General features: G+C 60.0%; 1 protein-coding gene across 1 annotated transcript in view; it reads left to right on the top strand.

Moving 5' to 3' along the window:
• The window catches only part of JPH3 (junctophilin 3), a 74,331-nt gene extending 53,954 nt beyond the window's left edge, over positions 1-20,377 (top strand). The window contains exons 3-6 of the mRNA XM_036275420.1: positions 13,477-13,601; positions 15,745-16,628; positions 18,771-18,989; positions 20,043-20,377. Of these exons, the coding sequence (XP_036131313.1) occupies positions 13,477-13,601; positions 15,745-16,628; positions 18,771-18,851 (1,090 nt within the window). The 3' untranslated portion in view covers positions 18,852-18,989; positions 20,043-20,377. The remainder of the gene's footprint in view (positions 1-13,476; positions 13,602-15,744; positions 16,629-18,770; positions 18,990-20,042) is intronic.
• Positions 20,378-21,978: the final 1,601 nt, after the last annotated feature.

Genomic DNA, 21,978 nt, shown 5'->3' with positions numbered 1-21,978 from the left:
GTTCATTGCTCCATGGTTCTGTCTGTACTGGCGTTCCCCATCGGAACCTCCACTCCTTCTGGGCAGGACCTGCCCCTGGGCTTTGAGATCCCAGCTCCTGCCTGTGTCCGGCCCGTCCACCCCGTCCGTGAGCCCACCGGACCTGCTGTCCCAGGCCGCCGTCTGCAGTGACTGAGCAGTGCTGTGGATGCTGTGTCCGGGGCAGATTCTCCACACTCCCCTGTGTCTTCTGGTTTGTTCCAGGAGCATGGTTTTTTTAGAGTTCTGTCAGATTTTACAGCAAAGATCTTTTAACTCAAAAAAGAACTCCGTAATGAAAGGAGTTCAAAGGGGACCCAGGCTCGGTGGGAGAACAGAGGGGGCCGCAGCGCCCGCCCTGTGCCGTGGTGCCTCTGGGTCCTACCTTTGCCTGCACACCCCCCCTCCACCCCTTCCGACCGCACCCCCCACTGACACAGATTCAAACGCGAATTCTTGAGCCTCTCTCCTGCCAGCCCTTGGCTCCTGAATCCCTCCCCGAGAGAAATACTCAACAAAACCACACACGCGCAAAGTGGACGGGCAGTTGGCAGGAGCTGGGAGGAATGGGGAGCGACTGCCAGTGGCTATGAGCTTTCTTTTAGGGGTGACGAAAATGTTATAAAATTAGATTATGCTGATGGTTGCACACCTCTGAAAATACTAAAACCCATTGAATTGTATATACCTTTTAAACTGGAGAACGCCGTGGTATGTGAACTATGCCTCAGTAAACTCACACGCCGATCATCCACTGTGAGCTGCAAGGATCCTTCTTGCTGTACCCATCCTGCCGCTGAGGAAACCGAGGCTCAGAGAGGCATAACCAGCCCCTGATGAAGCAGCCGGCGAATGGGGAGTCTGGGTGCCAATGCACACCTTCTTGGGTCATGACACCAGTCTAACAAAGCCCAGAATGTTCATGGGTCAGGACTGCTTCCTGGGAGTGACATTTGGCCTGGGGTCAAGGTCACGGAAGTGGAGCATTAATACCCCATAGTAGGTTAATGGTGGCGCCCAAGAGATATGTCCAGCCAGAAGCTCAGACTGTGGCCTTTTTTGGAAATAGGGACATTGCAGATGTAATTAAGGATCTTGAGATGAGGTGACCCTGGATTAGGATGGACCCTAAATCCAAAGCGAGTGCCCTGTAAGGGAACAGAAGGGGAGACACACAGAGGCACAGACGAGGGGAGAGGCCCAGTGACGACAGACACAGACATTGGAGTGATGCGGCCGCTGCCAGCACGCAGCAGAGTTGGGAGAGGGCTGGGACGGATCTTCCCGGGGCCTTCAGAGGGAGTGTGGCCGTCTGGCCTCCAGACCTGCGGGGAATCCATTTATGTTGTGTTAAGCCCATCCCCCAGTCTCGGTCATTGTTACTGCAGCCCCTGGACACGTCCATCTTGCAGGCAGAGGCAACGCCTGACCTCAGACCCACCCCCACACCTTCCTGCCCCGCCCCCAGCCCAAACCGCAGACACCTGGGGCCCCTGCGCATCCCAGGCTCAGGTGCAGCGTGTCCCTCTGGTGGCATTTCCCTGACCCCCGTCTGTTTCTGGCTGCCTTTGTGAGTCAGCCTGGCTGGAGCCCGCCGGCGGACCAGACACCATTTCTTTCATGACTTTGGGCTTTTATTTTTCTTCCTCTGAGGACTTTTTTCACAGGAGCAAGAATGGGGGTAGTGGACGGTGTGGCAGGAGACGAGAGGCCAGCTGTCCCGGTCTGATCTAGAATGTTTCTGGTGGCTCTACTGTGTGGCCTGCGCATCGCTGACATTGAAACCGGGTCCGGCAACTGAGCTGCGCTTTCCAGGGATCCGGGTGGGATCAGGCTCCTCCCCCCGTGCCCTGGCTCTGCTGGGACATTTCATCAGAACCATTGTGACAGGGGGCTTGACTTTCATGTGATACTGTTGGGCTCTGTTTGAATTCTTTTTGCTTTAGTAATTGTTTCCATCCTGCCGATCCCCTCCCTGCCTCATGTGCACCAGCTCAGGCAGTGGCTGTGAAGACGCATCGCCTGTAGAGGGCGCTGGTCAGCCGGTCTGGTGCCTGGTGCAGCGGCCAACGGTGTTCCTGAGAGGGCGCCTCTCAGTGCGTACCTCAGAGCTGGTCCCGTCCTGCCCACGACCCTGCGGAGGCCCTTCGCTGGCCTTGGGATGAACAAGACCTCTGTGAGGCAGCTCCTGACCCAGCTCCTTTCTCTACTTGGGCCCTTGGGTGCACCATGCCCCCCATTCCTAGGACCCCCATAGGCCCTGCCCAGCCCCTTGCACTCACCTTTACCACTGTCGTGCTGGTCCTTCAAACCCCAGCTCACTGTCACCTCCTCCAGGAAGCGCTCCCTGACCAGGCGTGAGCCCCTGAGGATGCGTTCTCAGCACTCATTCTGTCTCCAGCACTGGTTATAACGGGTTGCGGTTATCACCAGTGGCATTGTGGTTAGTTAATGTCTGTTTTACCCTCTAAGCCTCCTGGGGCAGGTGTTGGGTCTTCCTCCCGTGTCCCTGGAGCCTGCACAGGGTCAGACAAAGTGGTGAAGGTCAAGGAAGGTTGCTGTGTAAGTGACCTAAAGCCACCGCCTTTCCTGTCTCTGGTCTCAGCTCCTCTGGTGCCCCAGCTTTAGCCTGATCAGGGCTGCAGGGCAGGACCACGCGGGCCTTTCTGGGGCACAGGTCCGTGTGAGAGACCCCTAGTTCAGGCAGATGTCTGGCCTTCCTGACTCAGAGGGCTGGAGGGCCTGAGAATCTGCATTCTGGGTGTCCCCCAGTGATGCTGATGCTGCAGGTTCAGGGCCCTCACCGTGGACGGCACAGGTGAGCCCTTGACCACCTCTGGCAGGTGCACCCCAGTCTGGTGGGGTCAGGCACAGGTAGAGTGAGTGTTCCCCTTGGATGGTGTCTGCACTGTTCACCGTGTTTCTAGGGTAATCAGACTGGCCCTGGGTTCCCCGAGAGCTCATGCCGTTACAGAAATAAGTAGCAGTCTACCCAGGGAAGGCCCCAGCGCTCCGCTTGTCAGCTGATTCTGACTGGCCGGTCAGGGGCTGAAAAGACAGAAGGTTCCCAGGCTGTGGCCAGAGCCCGGGAGAGAACGCAGTGATCGATTAGTGATGTCTGCCCAGGAGGGGCCGTAGGAGCTGCCCTGGGCCTGAATTCCTCTCCTTTCCAAGGCATCCTTGTCCATTGGGTTCCTGAGATGAAGCAGTCTTCTGCGCCAAGAAGGGGTGTTCCATTTGCAAAGGGGGGGACAGGGCCCCAGGATCTACCCCAGGATGGCCAGTCAGGACTCCAGGGCCACTCTGCCTGCTCTGAACAGAGCAGCTCCTTCTCGCACCCTCTCCTTGCCGGTGCTGCCCCGAGCCTAGGGCCGCGGACCCTGTGGCAGCAGGCTCACGAGGGCTGGGGACGGTCTACGCGGGGGCTGTGGTTGCAGGCCTGTGCCCAGAGCTCCCTGGCCCTGCTGGGTCTGTTCCCTCTCAGCTCCGTGGTGGAGGGCAGGGGGCCGCCTGGGGAAATCCTGTCTGAGTTACATGGGGGCAGCAGGGAAGGGCCCTGAGGGAGGAGCACCCCCATCCTAGGGAGGGAGCAGGGCTGGCTCAGGCACCTACAGCCCCTTCCCCACTGATGCGCAGGGACTAGCACCCAGGGTGGAAGAACACGGCTTCCAAATCCCCCAGCATTTACCACGTGCTGGGTGTGTGCTGGGAGCATGTCCTGTGCGGCTGCAGTTCATCCTTGAGATGGCTCCATTCTACAGATGGGAAAACTGAGGCCTATGGGGCCTGGTGACCAGCCAGGTCTCTCCACAGGTAAAAGGCTGGGCCTCCCGGGAGGGACCCCACCTTCCCCTCCCCAGCACCCCATGAATTATGATGGGCGAAACCCTGGACTTGGAGGCAGCTCGCCCCAGCCTCGCCCGGTCCCCGGCACAGCGTGACCCCTTCCTCCCACAGCCCAGCCGGGAAAGGCTCCACCTGCGTGTAGACGACGCGTCAGAGCGTGGACTCGCGGGGAGGCAGTCACAGGGCTTGCAAAAGGTGCCGCCCTCATTCGGAAGAAGCACTGGGTCCAAGCTGAGTGGGACTGGCAGCCTGTTTACCCAAATACATTTCAGCAGGCGGCAAGGGTTCAGGGCCGGCTGGGGGCGGGGAGGGGGGCGGAGGGCGGAGGAGGAGGAGGCACTGGCAGGCTGTCCCCGGCTTCCTCTCTCAGGGCCCCCAGAGGTGAGTTTTTGACCCCTGAGGAGATGGGGCATCCAGGACAGCTCTCAGCGCCTCACCGGCACGCAAGCGGAGCAGGGACATGGGGTTCCGACGCTGGGCCTCCGATCAGCTTCTCTGGGCCTCTGTTTCCTCATCTGTAGAATAGGAAAGGCATGGATTCTACTTGCGGACTGGGCCTTCCGCGGGCGGCACTGGGCTGCAGGGCCTGGGGATCCCAAATCCAGAAGAGACAGGCTCCAGTCCTCCAGGGACTGACCAGCAGCCGGCCTCCAGGGCACTGGCTCAGAGGGGTGGGAGGCCTGCTGCACACCCGGCCCTGGTTGTGGGTTTCTCCCTCCAGGAGGCAGGGTTGCCTTGGCAACCGTAGCCAAGGAGGAACAGCTTGCCCTGGGCTGGGCTGTCTCCCCGTCTTCACTTCCCTGGTCCGGGAACTGGGCTTGCTTTGGACGCAGGGTGAGAGGTTTTCTTCCTTTGCCTGGGAATCTGGTTTTGTGGGAGCATCCCTGAGCCACCAGGTCCAGTGGGATCGGCTCGAACCAAAGGCCAGGGTGTGACTTCGGGATTGGCCACGACCAGCGAGGAAGAGATGCCACAAGTTAAAGGAAGGAAACAACACACGTCGGGTTAGTCCGCTCAGGCGGCCGAGACGGCAGAGGTCTCTCCTGGTTCTGGAGGCCGCGGGTCCGAGATCCAGGTGCGTCCGCCTGGTTCTGTCTGAGGCCTCTCTCCTTGACTAGGGGACGGTGGCTCCTCCCCTGTCCTTCCGGCTGTGTGTCTGTCCCTCTTCGTATGCGTGGACGAGAGCCCACCCCAAAGACCACAGCTTAGCGTCAGTACCTCTGTAACAACCTGCTTCTCCATGAGGCCACATTCGCAGGTACCAGGGGTTAGCACGTCAGCGTGTCTCGTGTGCACACAGTTCAACCCATGACACACACATGCCCTTTGTAATGCTTAGAGATCTGCCAGGAGGGAGAAAGGGGAAAAAAACAAAAACAAAAACAAACCAGCACCACATTTTTAAAAGAGGAAAAGTCCACCCTGCCTCTTGGCCGTCAGAGCCCACTTCACCACACAGGGGTCCGGAGCCCCGGGGTCTGAGGCCCCGACTCTGCTTACCCCACTTGCGATGCCGGGTGGTCCCCTCAGTTCCATGGGCCTCGGGTCCCTCGTTGTGAAATGTCGTGTGGAGGTTTGGTCCTCATTATGCTCTTGGCCTCTGTCATCAGCCTCACCCCCTCTGCTGGGTCACCCCAGGCGTGCCCCATTTCCTGCCCATTTCTGCTCCAGGCTGAGAGGTGAGAGACAGATGTGGCAGGGGTGGGGCGGGCGGGGCCCTGAACCTGGGAACCTAGCAAGCTGAATGATGGGAGCCTCACGGAGGCACATCCTTCCTTAAAATGCAGACACCTGTACTGTCCCCGACCTCATGGCGTCGGGGTGAGTGGAGAGTAAGTAGGAGGGTCCTGAGCACATGGAGGGTGGGCGGCCAGACCTGGGTGGCCATCCAGGGGCCGGAGGTCAGACAGGACAGTGCGGGAGCCCGGCAAGGGGCCAGGGGGCACCCAGAAGTGTCAGCTCTGTGGTTTCTGCCCAGGCTGCGGCCCACTGGCTGCTGCTTAGCCCCTCAATGGGAAGCCGAATGGGTGTGGCTTTCTGCAAAACCAGCGCTGTGCTCATTTGCGTACGTCACAGGCCGTGTCCCATTTCCATGTATTGATCGTTTATTGAGACACATTACTGTTTGGCCGGAAGGCAGCTCCGCAGCCCGCAGTCCTAGCGCAGAGACGCGGGGTGAATGGGTGGCGCGCTGCGGAGACAGGAAGGATTCCGCGCCGACGTGCAGTGGTAATTCCCGCACTTGGCGTTCCCCTAGATCCTGGCTCTGAGAGAGCAGCTTCTGTTCAAGGAAACTGCACTTGTCTCTGCTGCCTGAGACGCCGTCCTTCCGCAGGCCCTGTGGGCAGAAACAGGCCTGGCACGGCCCCCCTGCAAGCAGGAGGCGGCCTCACACGCCGACCGCCGGAGGGAAGTGTCCTGCCTCGGGCGGCCACCGGCCCTGCCTCCTCCTGCAGCTGCCCAGGCAGCAGCAAGCCTGGCCGCCCCCGCGCCGGGCTGGATGGTGGCCCCCAACAGACAAGTGCATCAGGAACCTCTGGGTGGGGTCTTTGCGGATGGAACTGAGCGGAGGATCTGGAGGTGCGATCCCCCCGGGTGAGGGACGCCCTCAAGCCGAGGACTGGTGTCCCTGTGAGAGAGAGAAGAGCCACAGACAGGCTGGGGAAAAGTCTGGACGAAGACTATCTTACGGTGATGCAGCCACAAGCCCAGGACGCCTGGAGCCTCCAGGAGCTGGAAGGTGCAGGGAGGACCATCCGACAGAACCTGGCCCTGCCCGCACCTGGAATCTGGGCTCTGTGGAGGATGGGGACTCATCCTGGATCCCACCGGAGGCTGGTCCTGCCCTCCCTCCCCTACACCCCAGTAGTGTCTGAATCTGAAAGGACCTCACCTGGATGCATAGTTTTTGTTGCCTGTGGGTGCTTTGCCAACCAGCTGTCTTGCCCCTGGTAATAACGAGGGCACCAACTGGGCAGCAGGAATCCTCACCCACCAGCCCCAGCCAGCTGTGGGGCATCCAGAGAAGAATATAGAAGGTTCCGAGTTGGTTGAACTCAGAACAGAGGGTCTGGTTGCAGCAAGCTAACACCCCTGACACCCACAGATGGAGACCACCAGGCCGAGCCACCACCCCTCAGCTCGGAGACCTGTGTCTCCTGTGGCCATTTCATACTCAAAGTGCCGCTTGCTGTGTGGTGGCCCACCCTCAGCCTGGCCTGTCCTGGCAGGCCCCACCAGAAGACAACCCTGGCGGTGGCCGTGTTCCAAGTCCCGTTCATTTTCAGTCACACCAGTGATGCTGAGGGAAGACAGCCTCACGTAGTTCGACCCTGGCCCCTCCCATGTTGGAGGAGCCGGTCCTGCCCCGCCCGCTGGTCAGCAGCAGCGTCAGAACCCAGGTTGGTTTTCATGGCCACTGCTCTGGGATCCCAGCTGGTTGTGGGAGCTGGGTGGGGGTGGGGTGCAGGCCTGATGAACACTGGGGGGCGGGAGGAAGAACATGACTGGGATGCAGCCTGTGGAGTGGCCAGCAAGTGAGGAGGCTCAGTGGCCTCCCGCCCTGCCCCCCATCCCTCAGGTGTCAGCCAGAGGGGTCTTGCCCCAGAGCCCGTACCCATCCAGCAGCTTGGCTGCTGGCGGAATCCTGAAAGTCTTCTCTAAAATTAATCTTCGAGATGCACTGGGAGGTTTTCTTCTCTATTAAAAGCACTCGTCTTGATTTAATTTTATTTTAGGGTTGGCACAGCATATTCTTTTTATGTATGTGTGAACGTATATATGTAAATACACGTATGATGTTGGTGAGTTAACGTTCGTGGTATATTTACTCCGCGGAGCTGTGGGAACCCTTAGTGGCCCCTGCAGGGGCGTTTCCCATGCGTTCACTTGTGGGGGGGGGCTCCGAGCCGGTGGGGAGTGCACCGTCCTGGCGGAGTTCATGACTGGCACCCATCAAGGGTGGGTCGGTGGGCGCCGTGACGACCCAGCACACCCCACCATGCTGGCTTGGAGCAGGGGCAGATCTGCCTCGCCAAGAGTCTGCCAGGCGGGAAGGGGTGGTTTTTATTTCCGAGGGTTCAGGACAAAACAAGCATGTGGTGAACGCATGATCTTTGGTCAACCTTCTGGACACCCCACCCCACTCCCACCCCGAGAAACGCTATCATCACCCGGCCACACACGTCCAGAGGGAACGGCACATTCATTTGTGCACATGCTGTTGGGACGCCTGTGTGCAGAAATGCTTTGGAAGGACGCCCCATTAGCCTGACTTTTGGAGGATTAAACTGAGTTTTGTGAGGTGGGCACTGGTATAATAAACAGAAGTTCATGTTATTCCTAAGTGAGCAATGATCAAACTTGCTTTTTTTTTTTTTTAAGTTTTTTTATTGATTTTGAGAGAGGGAAAGGGAGAGAGAGAAACATAAATTGGCTGCCTCCTGCACGCCCCCTACTGGGGATCAAGCCCACAACCTGGGCAGGTGCCCTGACTGGGATTTGAACCGGCGACCAATCGGTGCATGGGACAACGCTCCACCAGTTGGGCCACACAGGCCAGGGGCTAACTTGCTACTTAAAAAACAACAACAACAACAACAACAAAAAACATCATGCCCTGGCCGGTTTGGCTCAGTAGTTAGAGCGTCGGCCCACGGACCAGAGAGTCCTGGGTTCGGTTCCCGCTAAGGGCACGTACCTCGGTTGCAGTTTGTCCCCAGCCCCCGTTAGGGTTGTGTGGGTGGCAGCCACTCGATGTGTCCCTTTCACGTGGATGTTTCTCTCTCTGTCTTCCTCCCTCTCTCCCTCCCACTCTAACTGAAGATAAATGCAAAAATGAGGATTAAAAAAAACAAAACAAAACAAAATCTCACTTTCATGTTTCCCTATAACTTCATCCTGTGAGCAGCCGTGTCCAACCCAGCGTGCTGCACTTGGCTGTGGGCCGGGACACACACTACTGCCCCAAAGCCTCTAACCCCTGCCCTCGGCAACCACCCAGAGCTCCCCATCCCCCTGCAGCCAGGCAGCCAGCCACTGAGCCTCATTTGGCCTGCCCTGCCTTGCCCTCCCGTCAGGCCACGCTCCTGCTGTTTTCTCTCTGCTCAGTCCCTTCTCTTGGTTCGGAGCCCTGTTTGGGCTCCATATTCAGCGTCTGTCGTGGTCGGCAACGACGACTATTAGGGACGTGCAGACCTGCTGTTAGCGGGCGGCACAGAATGTTCTGTCTTGCATTCTCGTCAGGGCAGGTGCCAGCCCCAAGCCGTCCAAGCTCTACTTCAGGGAAGAATCTCCACGGAACTGCAGTTCCGACCCGTCCCAGACTCGGTGTACAAAGGCACGCGGGCAGTTCCGACCCGTCCCAGACTTGATGTACAGATATACGCAGGCGGTTCCGACCCGTCCCAGACTCGGTGTACAAAGGTGCGCAGGCGGTTCCGACCCGTCCCAGACTTGATGTACAGAGATACGCAGGCGGTTCCGACCCGTCCCAGACTCGGTGTACAAAGGCACACGGGCGGTTCTGACCCGTCCCAGACTCTGTGTACAAAGGCACGTGGGCGATTCCGACCCGTCCCAGACTTGATGTACAGATAGATACGCAGGCGGTTCCGACCCGTCCCAGACTCGGTGTACAAAGGCACACGGGCGGTTCCGACCCATCCCAGACTCTGTGTACAAAGGCACATGGGCGGTTCTGACCCATCCCAGACTCTGTGTACTAAGGAACACTGGCGGTTCTGACCCGTCCCAGACTCTGTGTACAAAGGCGCGCAGGCGGTTCAGGGTGGGTATCACCTGCTCAGGTCTCAGCTAGAAACAGGGCTTTGGGGACAGTCATCTGCTCGGCTGTGATGCTCCTGTGCCAGCTGATGACCCCAATCCCTGGGATCGGGGTGAGGGGGGGCACTCGGCCAGCGGGGGGAAGGCCAGGGATGAGGGGAGGTGCTTAGTGAAGGCAGAACTGTCACTCAGATCCCGCCCCCCGGGGCTAGGGGCATAGGTGGGAGTGGGGGGTGACTGCTCATGGTCCGGGTCTCCTTTTGAGGTGACAGGATGTCCTCTGAGCGGTAGAGGTGGCCGCCCAGCACTGCGGACGTGCCAAGGCCCCAAACTTCTCACTGGTTCACTTCACGTCAGGTGACTTACACCTCAGTCCTAGAAAATGGAGAAAGAAAACCTTTTAAAAAACTACTTGGACCTGGCATATCCGGCGATCTGACGGACACAGACCTTACCAGGGGCTGGTGGGATGGCGTCGGGGGGAAGGTGGGGGTAGAGGGAACGCTGAAATTGATTGTGGCCATGGTTGCAGAACTCTGTGAACACGCTAAAAACGACTACATTTTATTTTATTTTATTTTATTTTATTTTATTTTATTTTTTTAATCCTCACCCGAGGACATTTTTCCATTTTTTGTTCAGACAGAGCGGGAGGGAGAGAGAGGAAGAGAGAGAGAGAGAAACATCGATGTGAAAGGGACACATCGAGTGGTTGCCACCCGCACGACCAACCAGGGCCGGGGACAAACTGCAACCGAGGTACATGCCCTTAGCGGGAACCGAACCCAGGTCTCTCTGGACCTCAGGCCAATGCTCTAACCGCTGAGCAAAACCGGCCAGGGCTAGTTTATTATTTTATTTTATTTTATTTCATTTTATTTCATTTTATTTATTTTAGTACGTGCCCCTAGCGGGAACCGAACCTTGGACTCTCTGGTCCGCAGGCCGACGCTCCAACCGCTGAGCCAAACCGGCCAGGGCAAAACGACTACATGTTAAATGAAAGCTTGTATACTCTGTGAGTTCTATCTCAATAAATCAGTTATTACCCAAAACAAAACACAACCAGAAGCCAATCCATGGCATGTTCTGGAGAGAAGCCAGGTCGCCCCAGCGGAGGTGAGCGCCGAGCCCTGGGTAAGCTGAGGCTGCGTGGGCAGCGTGGGCATGTGGGCAGCGTGGGCAGCGTGGGCGCGTGGGCAGCGTGGGCGCGTGGGCAGCGTGGCTCCCTGGCAGCACGTGGGACCAAGCCCCGAGCTGCGCTTTTCTCCATCAGGACCAGCTGCGTTCAGGCTGCGAGTCTCTTCGGGGTGTCACAGGGCCTCAGGGAATCTGATGAAAGACAGGCATGAACCCTCTGCTTTGGGGGTGGCGGTGACGCATGTAGAGCATTTTGAGTACAATTTCAGGGGACACGTGGACCCACCCAAAGGCTCCCAGTTCACAGCCCCTCAGTGGGGTTGCTTAGGGCCCCTGTCCACCTCCAGGCTCCAGGTCAGGGTCTCCAGCTGCCCCAGCGGTCCGCTCACTGGGTCTCGGCCCAGGACAGATGCGGAGATGCGGGACAGGTGGCGGGAGCTGGCTGGGAGGCCTCTGCTTGCTCACCCTGCCATCCAGCACCCCCCCGCCCCCGTCACCGACGGTCCCCCCGGGATGTGGCCTGGACGACCGAGGCCTCACACTGGCCCTCACTGGGTCTGACTCCCTCCCGTGGTTCTCATGCCGACCTCGAGATACATACACCCCTCTTCCAGCTCCAACTTCACATGCTCGTGGCTGTGACCTTCAGGGACCACGGGGCTGGAACATGGGCTCCAGGTGGGAGAGACCGCTCAGGAGCTTGTGGGCTGGGTCGGGTCGAAGGCTGCAGTAACGACTTATCCAGCTGATGTGCTACTGATACAAATGAAGTATTAACAGCTGCTGCTTTGGGAACGGTGGTGTCTCCAGGAGGCTCCTGCCCCTCTTCTCTGGTCCTCACCACAGGCTCCAGGCGGCGCCTCACAGCTTGTGCACCTGGGGACACGGGGCTGCCGCTGTCTCGGGTGACACTCACGTTTTCCCAAATGTAGGAGAGAACTCCGTGGACGGAGAATGTCCTCATGCTACATTTCTGCAGAGGTTTCTCTCCCGTCTTGGGGCAGGACGGGGGCGACGGCCGGAGAGGACGATACAGGAACCCTGGCGACCGCTGTGCGGGCATCCTCGGCGCTGGCCCCGCTTCCTGGACGCGTGTTCGTACTGTGACTTACTGTGTGTCTGTCGTACACGGTCTCTTCCAGTAAGGCTGTTGCTAGTTGGCGTGGTGGAAATTCGAAAAAAGCAAGCCTGGTCACTCGCGAGGAGGGAGGGGCTTCCTTAAGCCGGGGACTGGAGGAACGCGGGTGTTGGGAGGGTCAGGCTGCCGAGGGGAGCCTGGGGAGGAGACCGCTGAGGGGCAGGCTACCCCTGGTCCTGGACTGGCTGTTGTACCTCGGTTTCCCTGGTGTTGGGATCAGTGCCCCCTGGAGCCAGGACACCAGGGACATAGGGATCGTGACATTGTCCTGCCTTGGGCATCCAGTCCAGCCTCATTTTATAAAGGGAGGAGGGTCTCATGTGCACCTCAGCTGGGGAGCGGAGTCCCGGGACCCCCAAGTTTCAGGACAGCAATTTCAAACTAGCTTGGTGCAACCTGTGCAGAACGTCTATTGACAAGAGAGCACGCCCATTCTGATCAGGCCCCTCAAGGCCAACCTGTGTTTGGGGACTTTATGTGCCCCCCACCTCACACACACACACGAGGTCCATGTTGTCACTGACTGTGTGACCAAGGGAGAAACCAAGGCCCAGAGACGTGTGACTTCTACTGGGCCTCTCGGTTCCTGCGTGGAGGGGCGGAGCCTTTGCTCCGAGTGACGCCCTCACCCACACTGACATGCTGGTGGGAGTCCGGCCTCACCCCGGCCAGAGCCTGTGGGAAACACGGCCTCTCTCTCCGCATCTGGAACCCACGCTTCACACCTACTTGGAGAAGCTTCTGAAACCCTCTGCGCCTGTCTCTTGCACACATCGGGGTTAGTGACAGCCGTTCTAGAAGGTGCCAGGTGACGGCTGAGAGGACGCCCAGCCTGGCCCTGCAGGAGTGTGGGGGTCGTGTGGACGAACTGCCGGCCGAGCGGCCAGGGGCCAGCTCAGCCCCGTTCGGTCTCCCAGTAACTCCTTCCCAGCTCACAGCTCACCTGTCCGTCCGTCTCGGGCCCAGCTCACGCCGATGGGGCAGCCTGGGCCCAGGGTATTAGGCATCCGGATGGGTCAGCATGACTGGCCCACACCCTCCCTGGGCCTGGAACCAAGTCTGGTGCTGGGGGCGCGTTTGTGCCGTGTGCCCTTGACCTTTTGCTGGTCCCGCCATCAAGCCTGCCTGTTCCTGCTCAGGAGCCTGGCTGGCCACTCACCCCCACGCTGTTTATTTCTCGTCAGGTCAGCATTAGGCCCCTGCTCGCCTGCGGAGACTTAGACAGCCGGCCCTGGGTCCCGGCTTCTAGCCTGTGGGCGAGACACGGGGAAGGAGGGAGGCCCCTTGCTGCGCTCTGTCCAGGACAAAGGGTCCCTTTTAAAGGCTGAATTTCCAGCTGCGACCCAGGCCCTGCACAGGGTGTGGTTTGCCCTGTGCCCAAAGGAGCCAGCGGTCTCTCTGGCCTGGTCGGTGCCCAGTGATGTTCGGTGAATGAATAAATGAGAGGTCCGGAGGTCTGAGGGCACAAACCCCCGGGCGCCCAGCACCTGTCCTGGCCCAGCCTCTCTGCCTCCTGCGCCGTCACTGCCCTGCCTGTCTCTCCCCACCAGGACCTCCCACTCCCGGGCCAAGGCCGAGGCAGCCCTCACCGCGGCTCAGAAGGCCCAGGAGGAAGCACGGATTGCCAGGATCACTGCCAAAGAGTTCTCCCCTTCCTTCCAGCACAGGGAAAACGGTGAGCCGGGTGCGCGCCGGGGGGGGGGGGGGGGGGGGCAGCCACATTCCAGCAGGTTCTGCCTGCGGCCACCTCACCTCGGGGTCACGATCCTTGATGATGTGTGTCCCCGCCAGCGACCTTGGCACGCGCCTCCCTCAGACACAGGTGGGCGGTCGCAGCCTCTCTCCCTGCGCGCATGAGTCTCCGTGCATCCCTCTCCGGCCCACATGCTGCATGTGCCGTGGTCGCCGTTCCTGCCCTTCCCCCAGGGTGATGAAGGGACACGATTATAACCGCTCTGTCCAACGAGGCAGCTACGGGCCACGTGGGAACTGCAGCTAGTGTGGCTGACGACCTGGGTCGTTAGTGTTATTTGATCCTAACGGATCTCCACAGACATGCAGGTGGCCACAGGTGCCTGCCGGCGGCCACGCTGCACACCGTGGCTCTGGGACAGCCAGGGGAGCTTCGGCCACGCCCTTTGGTGGAAGCTGGGAGGAGCTAGAGGCCACCGCAGGTTGGCCAGATCTGTGACCCTCATCCTCTGGGGACAGGCCTGAGGGAGACCGAGAGCTGGGGAAGGGGTGGATGATGATGAGAAGCCTGCTGAGGCTAAGGTCCCCGAAGGCCAGCCCAGCCCCCGTCTCCTGCCCCAAGTCCCTCTGGCCTCACTCAGAAGCTGCCTCTGCAGCAGGAAGCCCCGGAGAACAGGTTAAACCGAATCCCTTGCAGGGATGCCCCCGAGTGGGGGTAAAGCCACTGGAGGGCTTAGGCTGGAGCCGGCCAGGGTGCAGTCTGTATCCTGAGACCACGCCCTGAGCTCCTCACCTCACTGGTAGGGGTCCTGGCCCTTTGGGGCAGCTGAGGGAGGCCGGGCCCACGTCTGGGAGTCAGGAGGACCCAAGACAGGGGACAAAGGTGTTGGGACCCAGCCACCCATGTTCTGCTTTGCATTTGCACAACGATGCTCCCAGGAATGCGTGTGCCCTGGAACTGACTTTAGCTGAGAACAGTCTCCAGGAGGTGGCGCCGACAGCGTGCTGGGGCTGAGCGTGAGGGCACCTCTTTCCGGGGTGTGGGGTCCGTGGGACCCTCAGGGCTCGGTGTCCAGGGGGGTAAGGTGGCGCGGGGGCCTGGCCCCCAAGGAAGTCCAGATCACAATTGGGGCAGGTCGGGAAGGCCATGGGAGTCCGGGGACAGGGCTAGGGCTCCCCACAAAGGGGGCAGTTCTCCACTGGTTCCTCGGGCTCCTCGGGCCTGTTTCCCTGGGGACCGGGGGGAGGGAGGCAGCAGGTTTTCTGTCCCACGGCCACAGAGGTGTGGTGGTTGAATGAGACCTGGACACACCTGGGCCACACCCCCATGTAACAGATGGGAGCAGGGGCAGGGGGACTGACCACTTGCCCTGAGCCCCAGGCATGTCTTCCCAGCACTCATGGGTCTGACTCCCCCATCCAGGACCACATGGGGCTCCCATGGGGGGCCTTCGCCCTGTGGACCAGCCACAGGAACTGTTCATGGGTGTCTCCAGCTCTGCCTTGTTCTGGTCAGTGCTCTCAAACCCCGAAGCAAGAGGAGCCTCAGGCCACCGTGCATGCCACCAAAGCACGGTGCATGTCTCCTTGTCAACGGGGCACCGGCCCCTGCTGGACCTGGAAAATTCTGGCCTCACTGAGGGTGCCATGACCCCCAAGGTCTCCTGCCCCAGCCAGAGGCTCCAGCATGGAAGCAGGGAGGGGAGCCCAGCCCCAGGCCGTGGGTGGGGCGGGAAGGCCACCCGGGGATGGAGAACTGGGGGACAGGATTGTCCCCGGAGGCTGAGACCCCATAGAAAGTCACCTAGCATGAGATCTTTAGCAAGGCCCCATGGGGGGTGGGACCTACGACCCCACGGAGTAGGCTGGGCCCAAGACTTCGCACACTCTGAGCCTTGGGTGTGCCCTGCCCCCAGGAACTGGGGATCGGAGCCAGAACTGCTGTCCACCACCACCTGTCGTGACCTGGTCATTCCCAACCTGGGGTGTGGGGCTTGGGGTCCACAGAGGGACTTGGGGAACCACTGCGTCCCAGCCTGTTTCCTGCCACCCTCAGGCGAGGCCAGGCCTCCGCACAGAACAGCGCGGTAACCCAGCCTCTGCGCTGCCTCCTCCCCTCTGTACAGGGCTCGAGTACCAGCGGCCAAAGCATCAAGCTTCCAGTGACGACATCGAGGTGATGTCCACTGGGACACCCATGCAGCAGGAGAGCCCGGAGCTGTACCGCAAGGGCACCACCCCCTCGGACCTGACCCCCGATGACAGCCCCCTGCAGAGCTTCCCTGCCAGCCCCTCGGTCACTCCACCACCAGCTCCTGCGTCCAGGAACAAGGTCGCCCACATCTCGCGGCAGGTGTCGGTGGACGAGGAGCGTGGCGGGGACATCCAGATGCTCCTGGAGGGCAGAGGAGGGGACTATGGCCGCCACAGCTGGGGTGAGGAGAAGGCAGGGGGGTCCAGGGGGGTCCGCAGCGGTACCCTCCGCAGTGGCCAGCCCGTGGAGGACTTTCGCACCCGGGGCTCGGGCCACAAGCAGCCCGGCAACCCCAAGCCCCGGGAGCGGCGGACGGAGTCGCCCCCTTCGTTCTCCTGGACTTCCCACCCTCGGGCCAGCAACCCCAGCTCAGGGGGCGCCAAACTGCTGGAGCTCGATGAGGAAAAGCTGAGCAACTATGAGATGGAAATGAAGCCCCTGCTGAGGGTGGACGCCCACATGCAGGAGGCGCACCCCCAGAAGAGACGCTACAGCAGGGGGGCTGCCTGCCGGGGCCTGGGCGAGGACCGGGGCTTTGGGGCGCAGAGACTGAGACCCAAGTCCCAGAACAAGGAGAACGTCCGGCCGGCCGCGAGCGCGGAGCCCGCAGTGCAGAGACTGGAGAGCCTGCGGCTGGGGGACAGGGCCGAGCCCCGGCTGCTGCGCTGGGACCTGACCTTCTCCCCACCCCAGAAGTCCTCGCCCGTGGCACGGGAATCGGACGAGGAGAACGGGGACGAGCTCAAGTCCAGCTCGGTAAGTGGACGCCCCGCAGTCCTGGGGAGCGAGGGCCCAGGTCCACCGGTCCTGAGACGGAGTCCTGAGACTCACGGAGTCCCCCGGTAGCAGGGGGTGGGGGGGTCGGTCAGGAGCGGCTGGGACCCTCCCCACAGGGGCCAGTGCAGGGCTGGCGGCATTCCCCAGACAGCCGCCAGAGGGCGCTCCCGGGCTCCACCCTCCAGGGAAAGCTCCCAAAAAGGAAGTGGGCGGCAGGAGACCCGCTGCTCGCAGACCTCGCCGTGCTGCTCAGACCTCCCAGCTGCGAGGGGCCCTCCCCAGTGCCGGAGGGTCGGCCTCCCTGTCGAGAAGCCGCAGCATCGTTGTCTCTGAGGAGTGTCCCAGTCCCGGAGGACACGGGGCCAGAATCCGAGAGCAGGGGACGTGAGGCTGGGTTCGGTGCCCTCTGTCCAGGCCACACCGTCTCCTTCTGGCCAGGCACTGCGGTTCCCCCATCTGTGTGTCCTGCTAACAAAGCCTACTTCCCAGTGGGTGAGAGACGGTTCTGTGAGGCTGCCCAGCCCACGCCCCCCGGCTCCCCTCCTACCAGGCCTCGGCTCTCCACAGGTGGGCCCGGACACTGCACCAGCGTTCAGCCAGGGCAGATGGTTAGAATGAGGCCTCTGACCCGCCCCAGGCCCGTGGGATCACAGCTGTGGATGGGGCTGTAAACCAGGTGGATCAGGTCCCATGGGCGACCCTGGGGCTGCTCAGGAGCGAGGCCCGTGTCTCAGGTGCCAGACCAGCCTGGAAGCCCTCCTCCCGAGGAGGGTGGGTTGGAGGGGGAGCCCCCTGGGCAGGACGCTGTGGGGCTGGGGAGAGCTCTTGCACCCTGAAGGCACATCCCGGGACCCTCTGCCAGGTGGCTTCCACCTAGAAGCAGACATGCCTTGGTCCCTTGGCCAATGGAACACACTTCGGACCCACACCCCCGGCGATGCCCCTGTGCGGTCCCACAGAGCCCCCAGGGACCCGTCATCCCGTAGAGCCTCCTCGTTGCTGGTGGGCACTGTGCGGCAGTCTCCTGTGTGCGGGAGGAACACTGGGCCTGCCTCCCGGGCACGCACAGCCACGCCCCTGCACCGACTGGGCCCCTGGGACTTAGTGCCTCTGCGGAGGGGCCGAGGTCTGCCCGCCCTCGGTCTCCGCCCTCCTGGGAATGTGCCCGTGTCCGGAGGTAGTGCCCCTTGGAAGAGAAGCCGCCTGGCAGAGACGGCCTGCTGGCCCTCGAGGCCATTTCTGTGGCATGCCCTTCTTGATGGTGGGCTGGTTCCTAAAATGCTTCTGCCCAGATCCCTGACTGCGGGAGAGCCCCTGGGACACAACTGCCCTGGGCACTCAGCTCCTCTCCCTCAGCCTGGCAGCGGGAAAGGCGAGCACGTGACGTGTTCCCACCCGTGTGCACCCGTGTGCCTGTGCGCTATTTTAGAACAGCCGGGTGACGGGCCGGGGTGGGGGTGCAGGAAGGGCTCCGTGTTTACCCCTCCCCCATGTTGGCAGGTCTGGGTGTTTTCAATGAAGCTCCCTGGGGTAGAGGTGCGCACCTGGTCCTGAGGGGCAGCTGGGGCCAGGACGGGGAGGGGGGCCTCTGCGCCCATCGCTGAGGAGGATGGCAAGCTCGAGGGACCGCGGTCTGCGGGCCTCCGGCACCTCACAGCCCAGGAAAGGCCTGAAGGAGAACAAAGGGCTCCTTCCCGCTGGAGGGGAGGCCGGGGTGCCCAGGGGTGAGGGAGATCGTTTGGAGGCCTATCAGAGGGCTCTCCCATCGCCGGTGTAGGGGTCTCAGGCTGAATTTAGGGGCCACTCTGGCTGGGCTGCATCTGAAATTCAGTGACAATGGGTGAAGTCCCAGCCATACAAGCCGGGGCACCAGGGGGAAGGGCAGACGCCCGAGTTTTCAGAGCCACGAGGAGTTCCGAGCGCAGTGAGCGCAGACTTAGAATCGGGCGCGCAGCCTCCTCCTCAAGTCTGACTTCTGAAGACATGGATGTTTGGTTCCTGGTGGTTTCCCAAGTGCCCCATTATCCTGCCACCCCTTGGATTTCCTGCTTTGGCCTGGGGAATGGGGGGACGCTGCAGACCACGCCTCGGGCTCACCTCCTCTCTCTCTCTCCGTTCCAGGGCTCAGCGCCCATCCTGGTAGCCATGGTGATCTTGCTAAACATCGGAGTCGCCATTTTGTTTATTAACTTTTTCATCTGATGAGATTGTCACATTAGCAAAAATACCGGTGGGTGTACAAAAGGGGGACGTTAACGGCGAAACCGCAAAGAGGAAAGGACCATAACGCAGACAGCCTGACAGCTACTTCCGAGTTTCTTCACAGAACACCACGATTGGGTATTACTCACAGTTTGCCTTTTTTTCTGGGTAATGTTTTTTGGATTTTAGCCAAAATTCTTTGCTTGTATAACACTATGCTGTGTGGCATGGCAGAAGGAGGCCAGCACGCCGACCCTCCCGCTTGAAGTGGAAAGAAAAGGGATCCTGGCCAATCAGCGGCAAAAAAAATAAATACATAATAAAACCACCATCGTCATCGCACCCCCGCCTGGGATGTGGACAAGGGGGCAGCCGAGGAGGAGCCCTCCGCCTGCCCAGCGGTGCCCGGCCGGGGAGGCAGCTGCTGGCAGGTGTTAACGCGGGACGTCAGTTACCCCTGCTTCTCCTGTCTGCCCTGGAACACTGGGGACAAGGGTGGGCGTGAGGCCTGGGGAAGAGGGCGTCCCGTCCTGGCTGGCTGAGCCTTTTTCTATTCTCAATGTGTGCTGCACAGTTAAGGAAGCAGAGGTCTGTCTTCCCTTCCCTTCCCTCCCCAGACACAGACCCCGGCCCGGCCCTGCCTCGGCGCCCCACGACTTTCCTTGCAAGGCCAGATCCCCACACCAAGTCTCAAAGTCAAGTCCTTCTTCCCCCCGCTGCCCCGCCATTGCACCATCCTCCCCCAGCCCCCGGGGAGCCATGCTGTCCAGAGGCCTGCAGAAGCCCGGGCTTGGTGCTGGCGGGCAGGGAGCAGGGTGAGGCCCTGGGGCCGTCAGCCGGCTCTCAGCATGTGGCACTCCTGTGCTTACTATGCCGGGCGGGTATCCAGGCTCCCATGTCCCTGTCAGATGTCCGCGGCCCTTATGTGACATCGTCTTCTCTCTGTCAGTGAGCCCGTGGGTTCCACATCTTTGTCCTGTGCCTGCAACACCCCCGTCCCCCTAGCTGCGCCTATTCTTCCCTGATGCCTCGTTCACTCTCCAGAGCTGGTCTGGTCCCAGGACAGGAGTGTGGTTGAAACCCAGTGGCTTGAAAATTCCTGAGAAATCGTTGCATATCCATCTCCCCCAAAATACATAACTTGTTCCAGTCAAACAAAAACAGGTCCCTGGTGTCTGCCTTCTCCATGAGCGTTGCTCTGTCATCCAGACGAAAGAACAAGGTTCCAGAATGCCCGAGTGCTCTTTGGCCCTGGCTGCGGAGCCAGCCCGGCCAGCGTGTATGGACGTGTCTGTGGGGCCATGGGCTCGTCCACACGCAGGTCCCCCTGTGCTCACACCTGGGAAGGTCCTTAAAGCGAGTTCCCACAGTCGTCCTGGGTACAGCCCGTCTATGACTCTGCCTTGCTTTGCTTATGTTCAGCTGTTTCTCTGCTACCTTTCGAGCAGATTTCTTTACTACACTGCACTGGATTGCTATATTTTTAACCAGAAATAAACTAAAGATTAGAGCATGTTCCAGTTAAATTCAGTTTTATTTTTTTCTGTTATACATTCAATCCCCGTTCCTTCTCACAGTTTGGTTTTGGTTGGGGTCTTCTGGGGGGGAGTGGGGACACGGGAGAGGGAGGGAGGAGCCGTAGGAAATACATTTCTGATAATGTTGCTTTCTAAAGGGATATTACATCTTTTTGTACATCTTATTTTCCGTTCCTCTTTTTTAATATCAAGTGGTTGCTGCAGACCTGAAGTGAACCAAATAAAGATGCCTGCTCCTTGCAGCTCTAAGAATCCTCCATGCTGGGATATGTGTTTTATAATTCTGTTTTGCAACTCTTTGTAAAGATTATAGGCTTTTTGTACGTTCCAATAGCCGCATGACAAAAATGGCACCTACAAACGAGGTTACATATCCACACGCAAACACCACGAGGTTGTCAGATGCGTCACCGCGGCAGCACAGAAGTGCGCAGCATTCAACAGGAGTGGTTTCACGATGAGGCCTCTCCATCACTAGTCCAGCTGCCAAAACCAGAGCAACACCCCTCCACACCTGCAGAGGATGGAGCCATTTCCCTACGCTCCTGGTGAATTCCAAGTGGATGCCACCCAGACCAAACACACTGGGTCTGAGAGACGCCAGACAGCCCATTTTCAATGGTTCCAAACAGTGTGATGCAAGACCAGGCTGCCTCGCAGCACCTCGCACAGGCCAGATGCTCCCGCTCAGCCCAGCTTGCTTTGCCTACCTGCCCAGAGCCTCGGGTTTGCCCGATGGGTGTGCCAGGTAAGCTGAGCTGCTTCCCATGCCTGTTCCTGGTGGATGTGAGTGTGCTGAGCCCGACAAGGACGTGTGGGACTGTGGGGAAAACAGACGTGTGTCACCGCCGGCCCCCCGCGGTGCAGAGCGCTGACAAGTTCTAATTAATCCCAGAGCAACCTCGTGAGAGTCATTTCTCTCCCGACATGCTCTGGATGGGAAAACCAGAGGCAGAGAAACTGAGATACCCGAGACACTGGCCTGGGGCCATGGGGAGGAGGGGTCAGCACCCCTTGCCCACCTCTCCTCACCCACCCAAGGCTGGGAACCTGAACGAGCTGGAAAGAGCACAGCCCCCCGAGATCGCCTGTTCCCTGACCACAGACGTGAGGAGCCTGTGCACAATCTACGCGTGCTCTTCATCCGTCCTTTCGAATTCTAAGGTTTGTCATTAGCACACAGGTTCCCAAAGACGGAGGAGGTATGCACTGCCGATGCTAAAATAGCTGACAAACAAGATGTTGATACAATTCAGTGCTTCCACAAAAATGCAACGCCCGTTGCCGCAAGCATTCGAGGCGAGGGAGGAGGGTCGTCAAAATGCAAGGACTCCAATCCACCTCCTAAGAAGTCCACACCACATCCAACAGCCACACACTCAGGTCTCTGTTGAAACGCCATGGTGTGGGGTGTGAGCGAACACACCCGTGGTCGGATGACAGCTCTTTCCAACATGCACTGAACCCGAGATGACTATGAGGTCTCCTCAGACTCCCCGTAGGGCCTGCCTGGCTCCCAGGATGCACAGTGGAGCAGCCCCACACCCTGCCTAACGCCTGACGTCCCAGCCTGGTCGTGACGGTGCTCC

Source organism: Molossus molossus, unplaced genomic scaffold (assembly GCF_014108415.1).
Source record: "Molossus molossus isolate mMolMol1 unplaced genomic scaffold, mMolMol1.p scaffold_m16_p_21, whole genome shotgun sequence".
Classification (NCBI taxonomy): domain Eukaryota; kingdom Metazoa; phylum Chordata; class Mammalia; order Chiroptera; family Molossidae; genus Molossus; species Molossus molossus.
The sequence above is the reverse complement of the archived record's forward strand: the minus strand, read 5'-3'. Positions and strand labels throughout refer to the sequence as shown.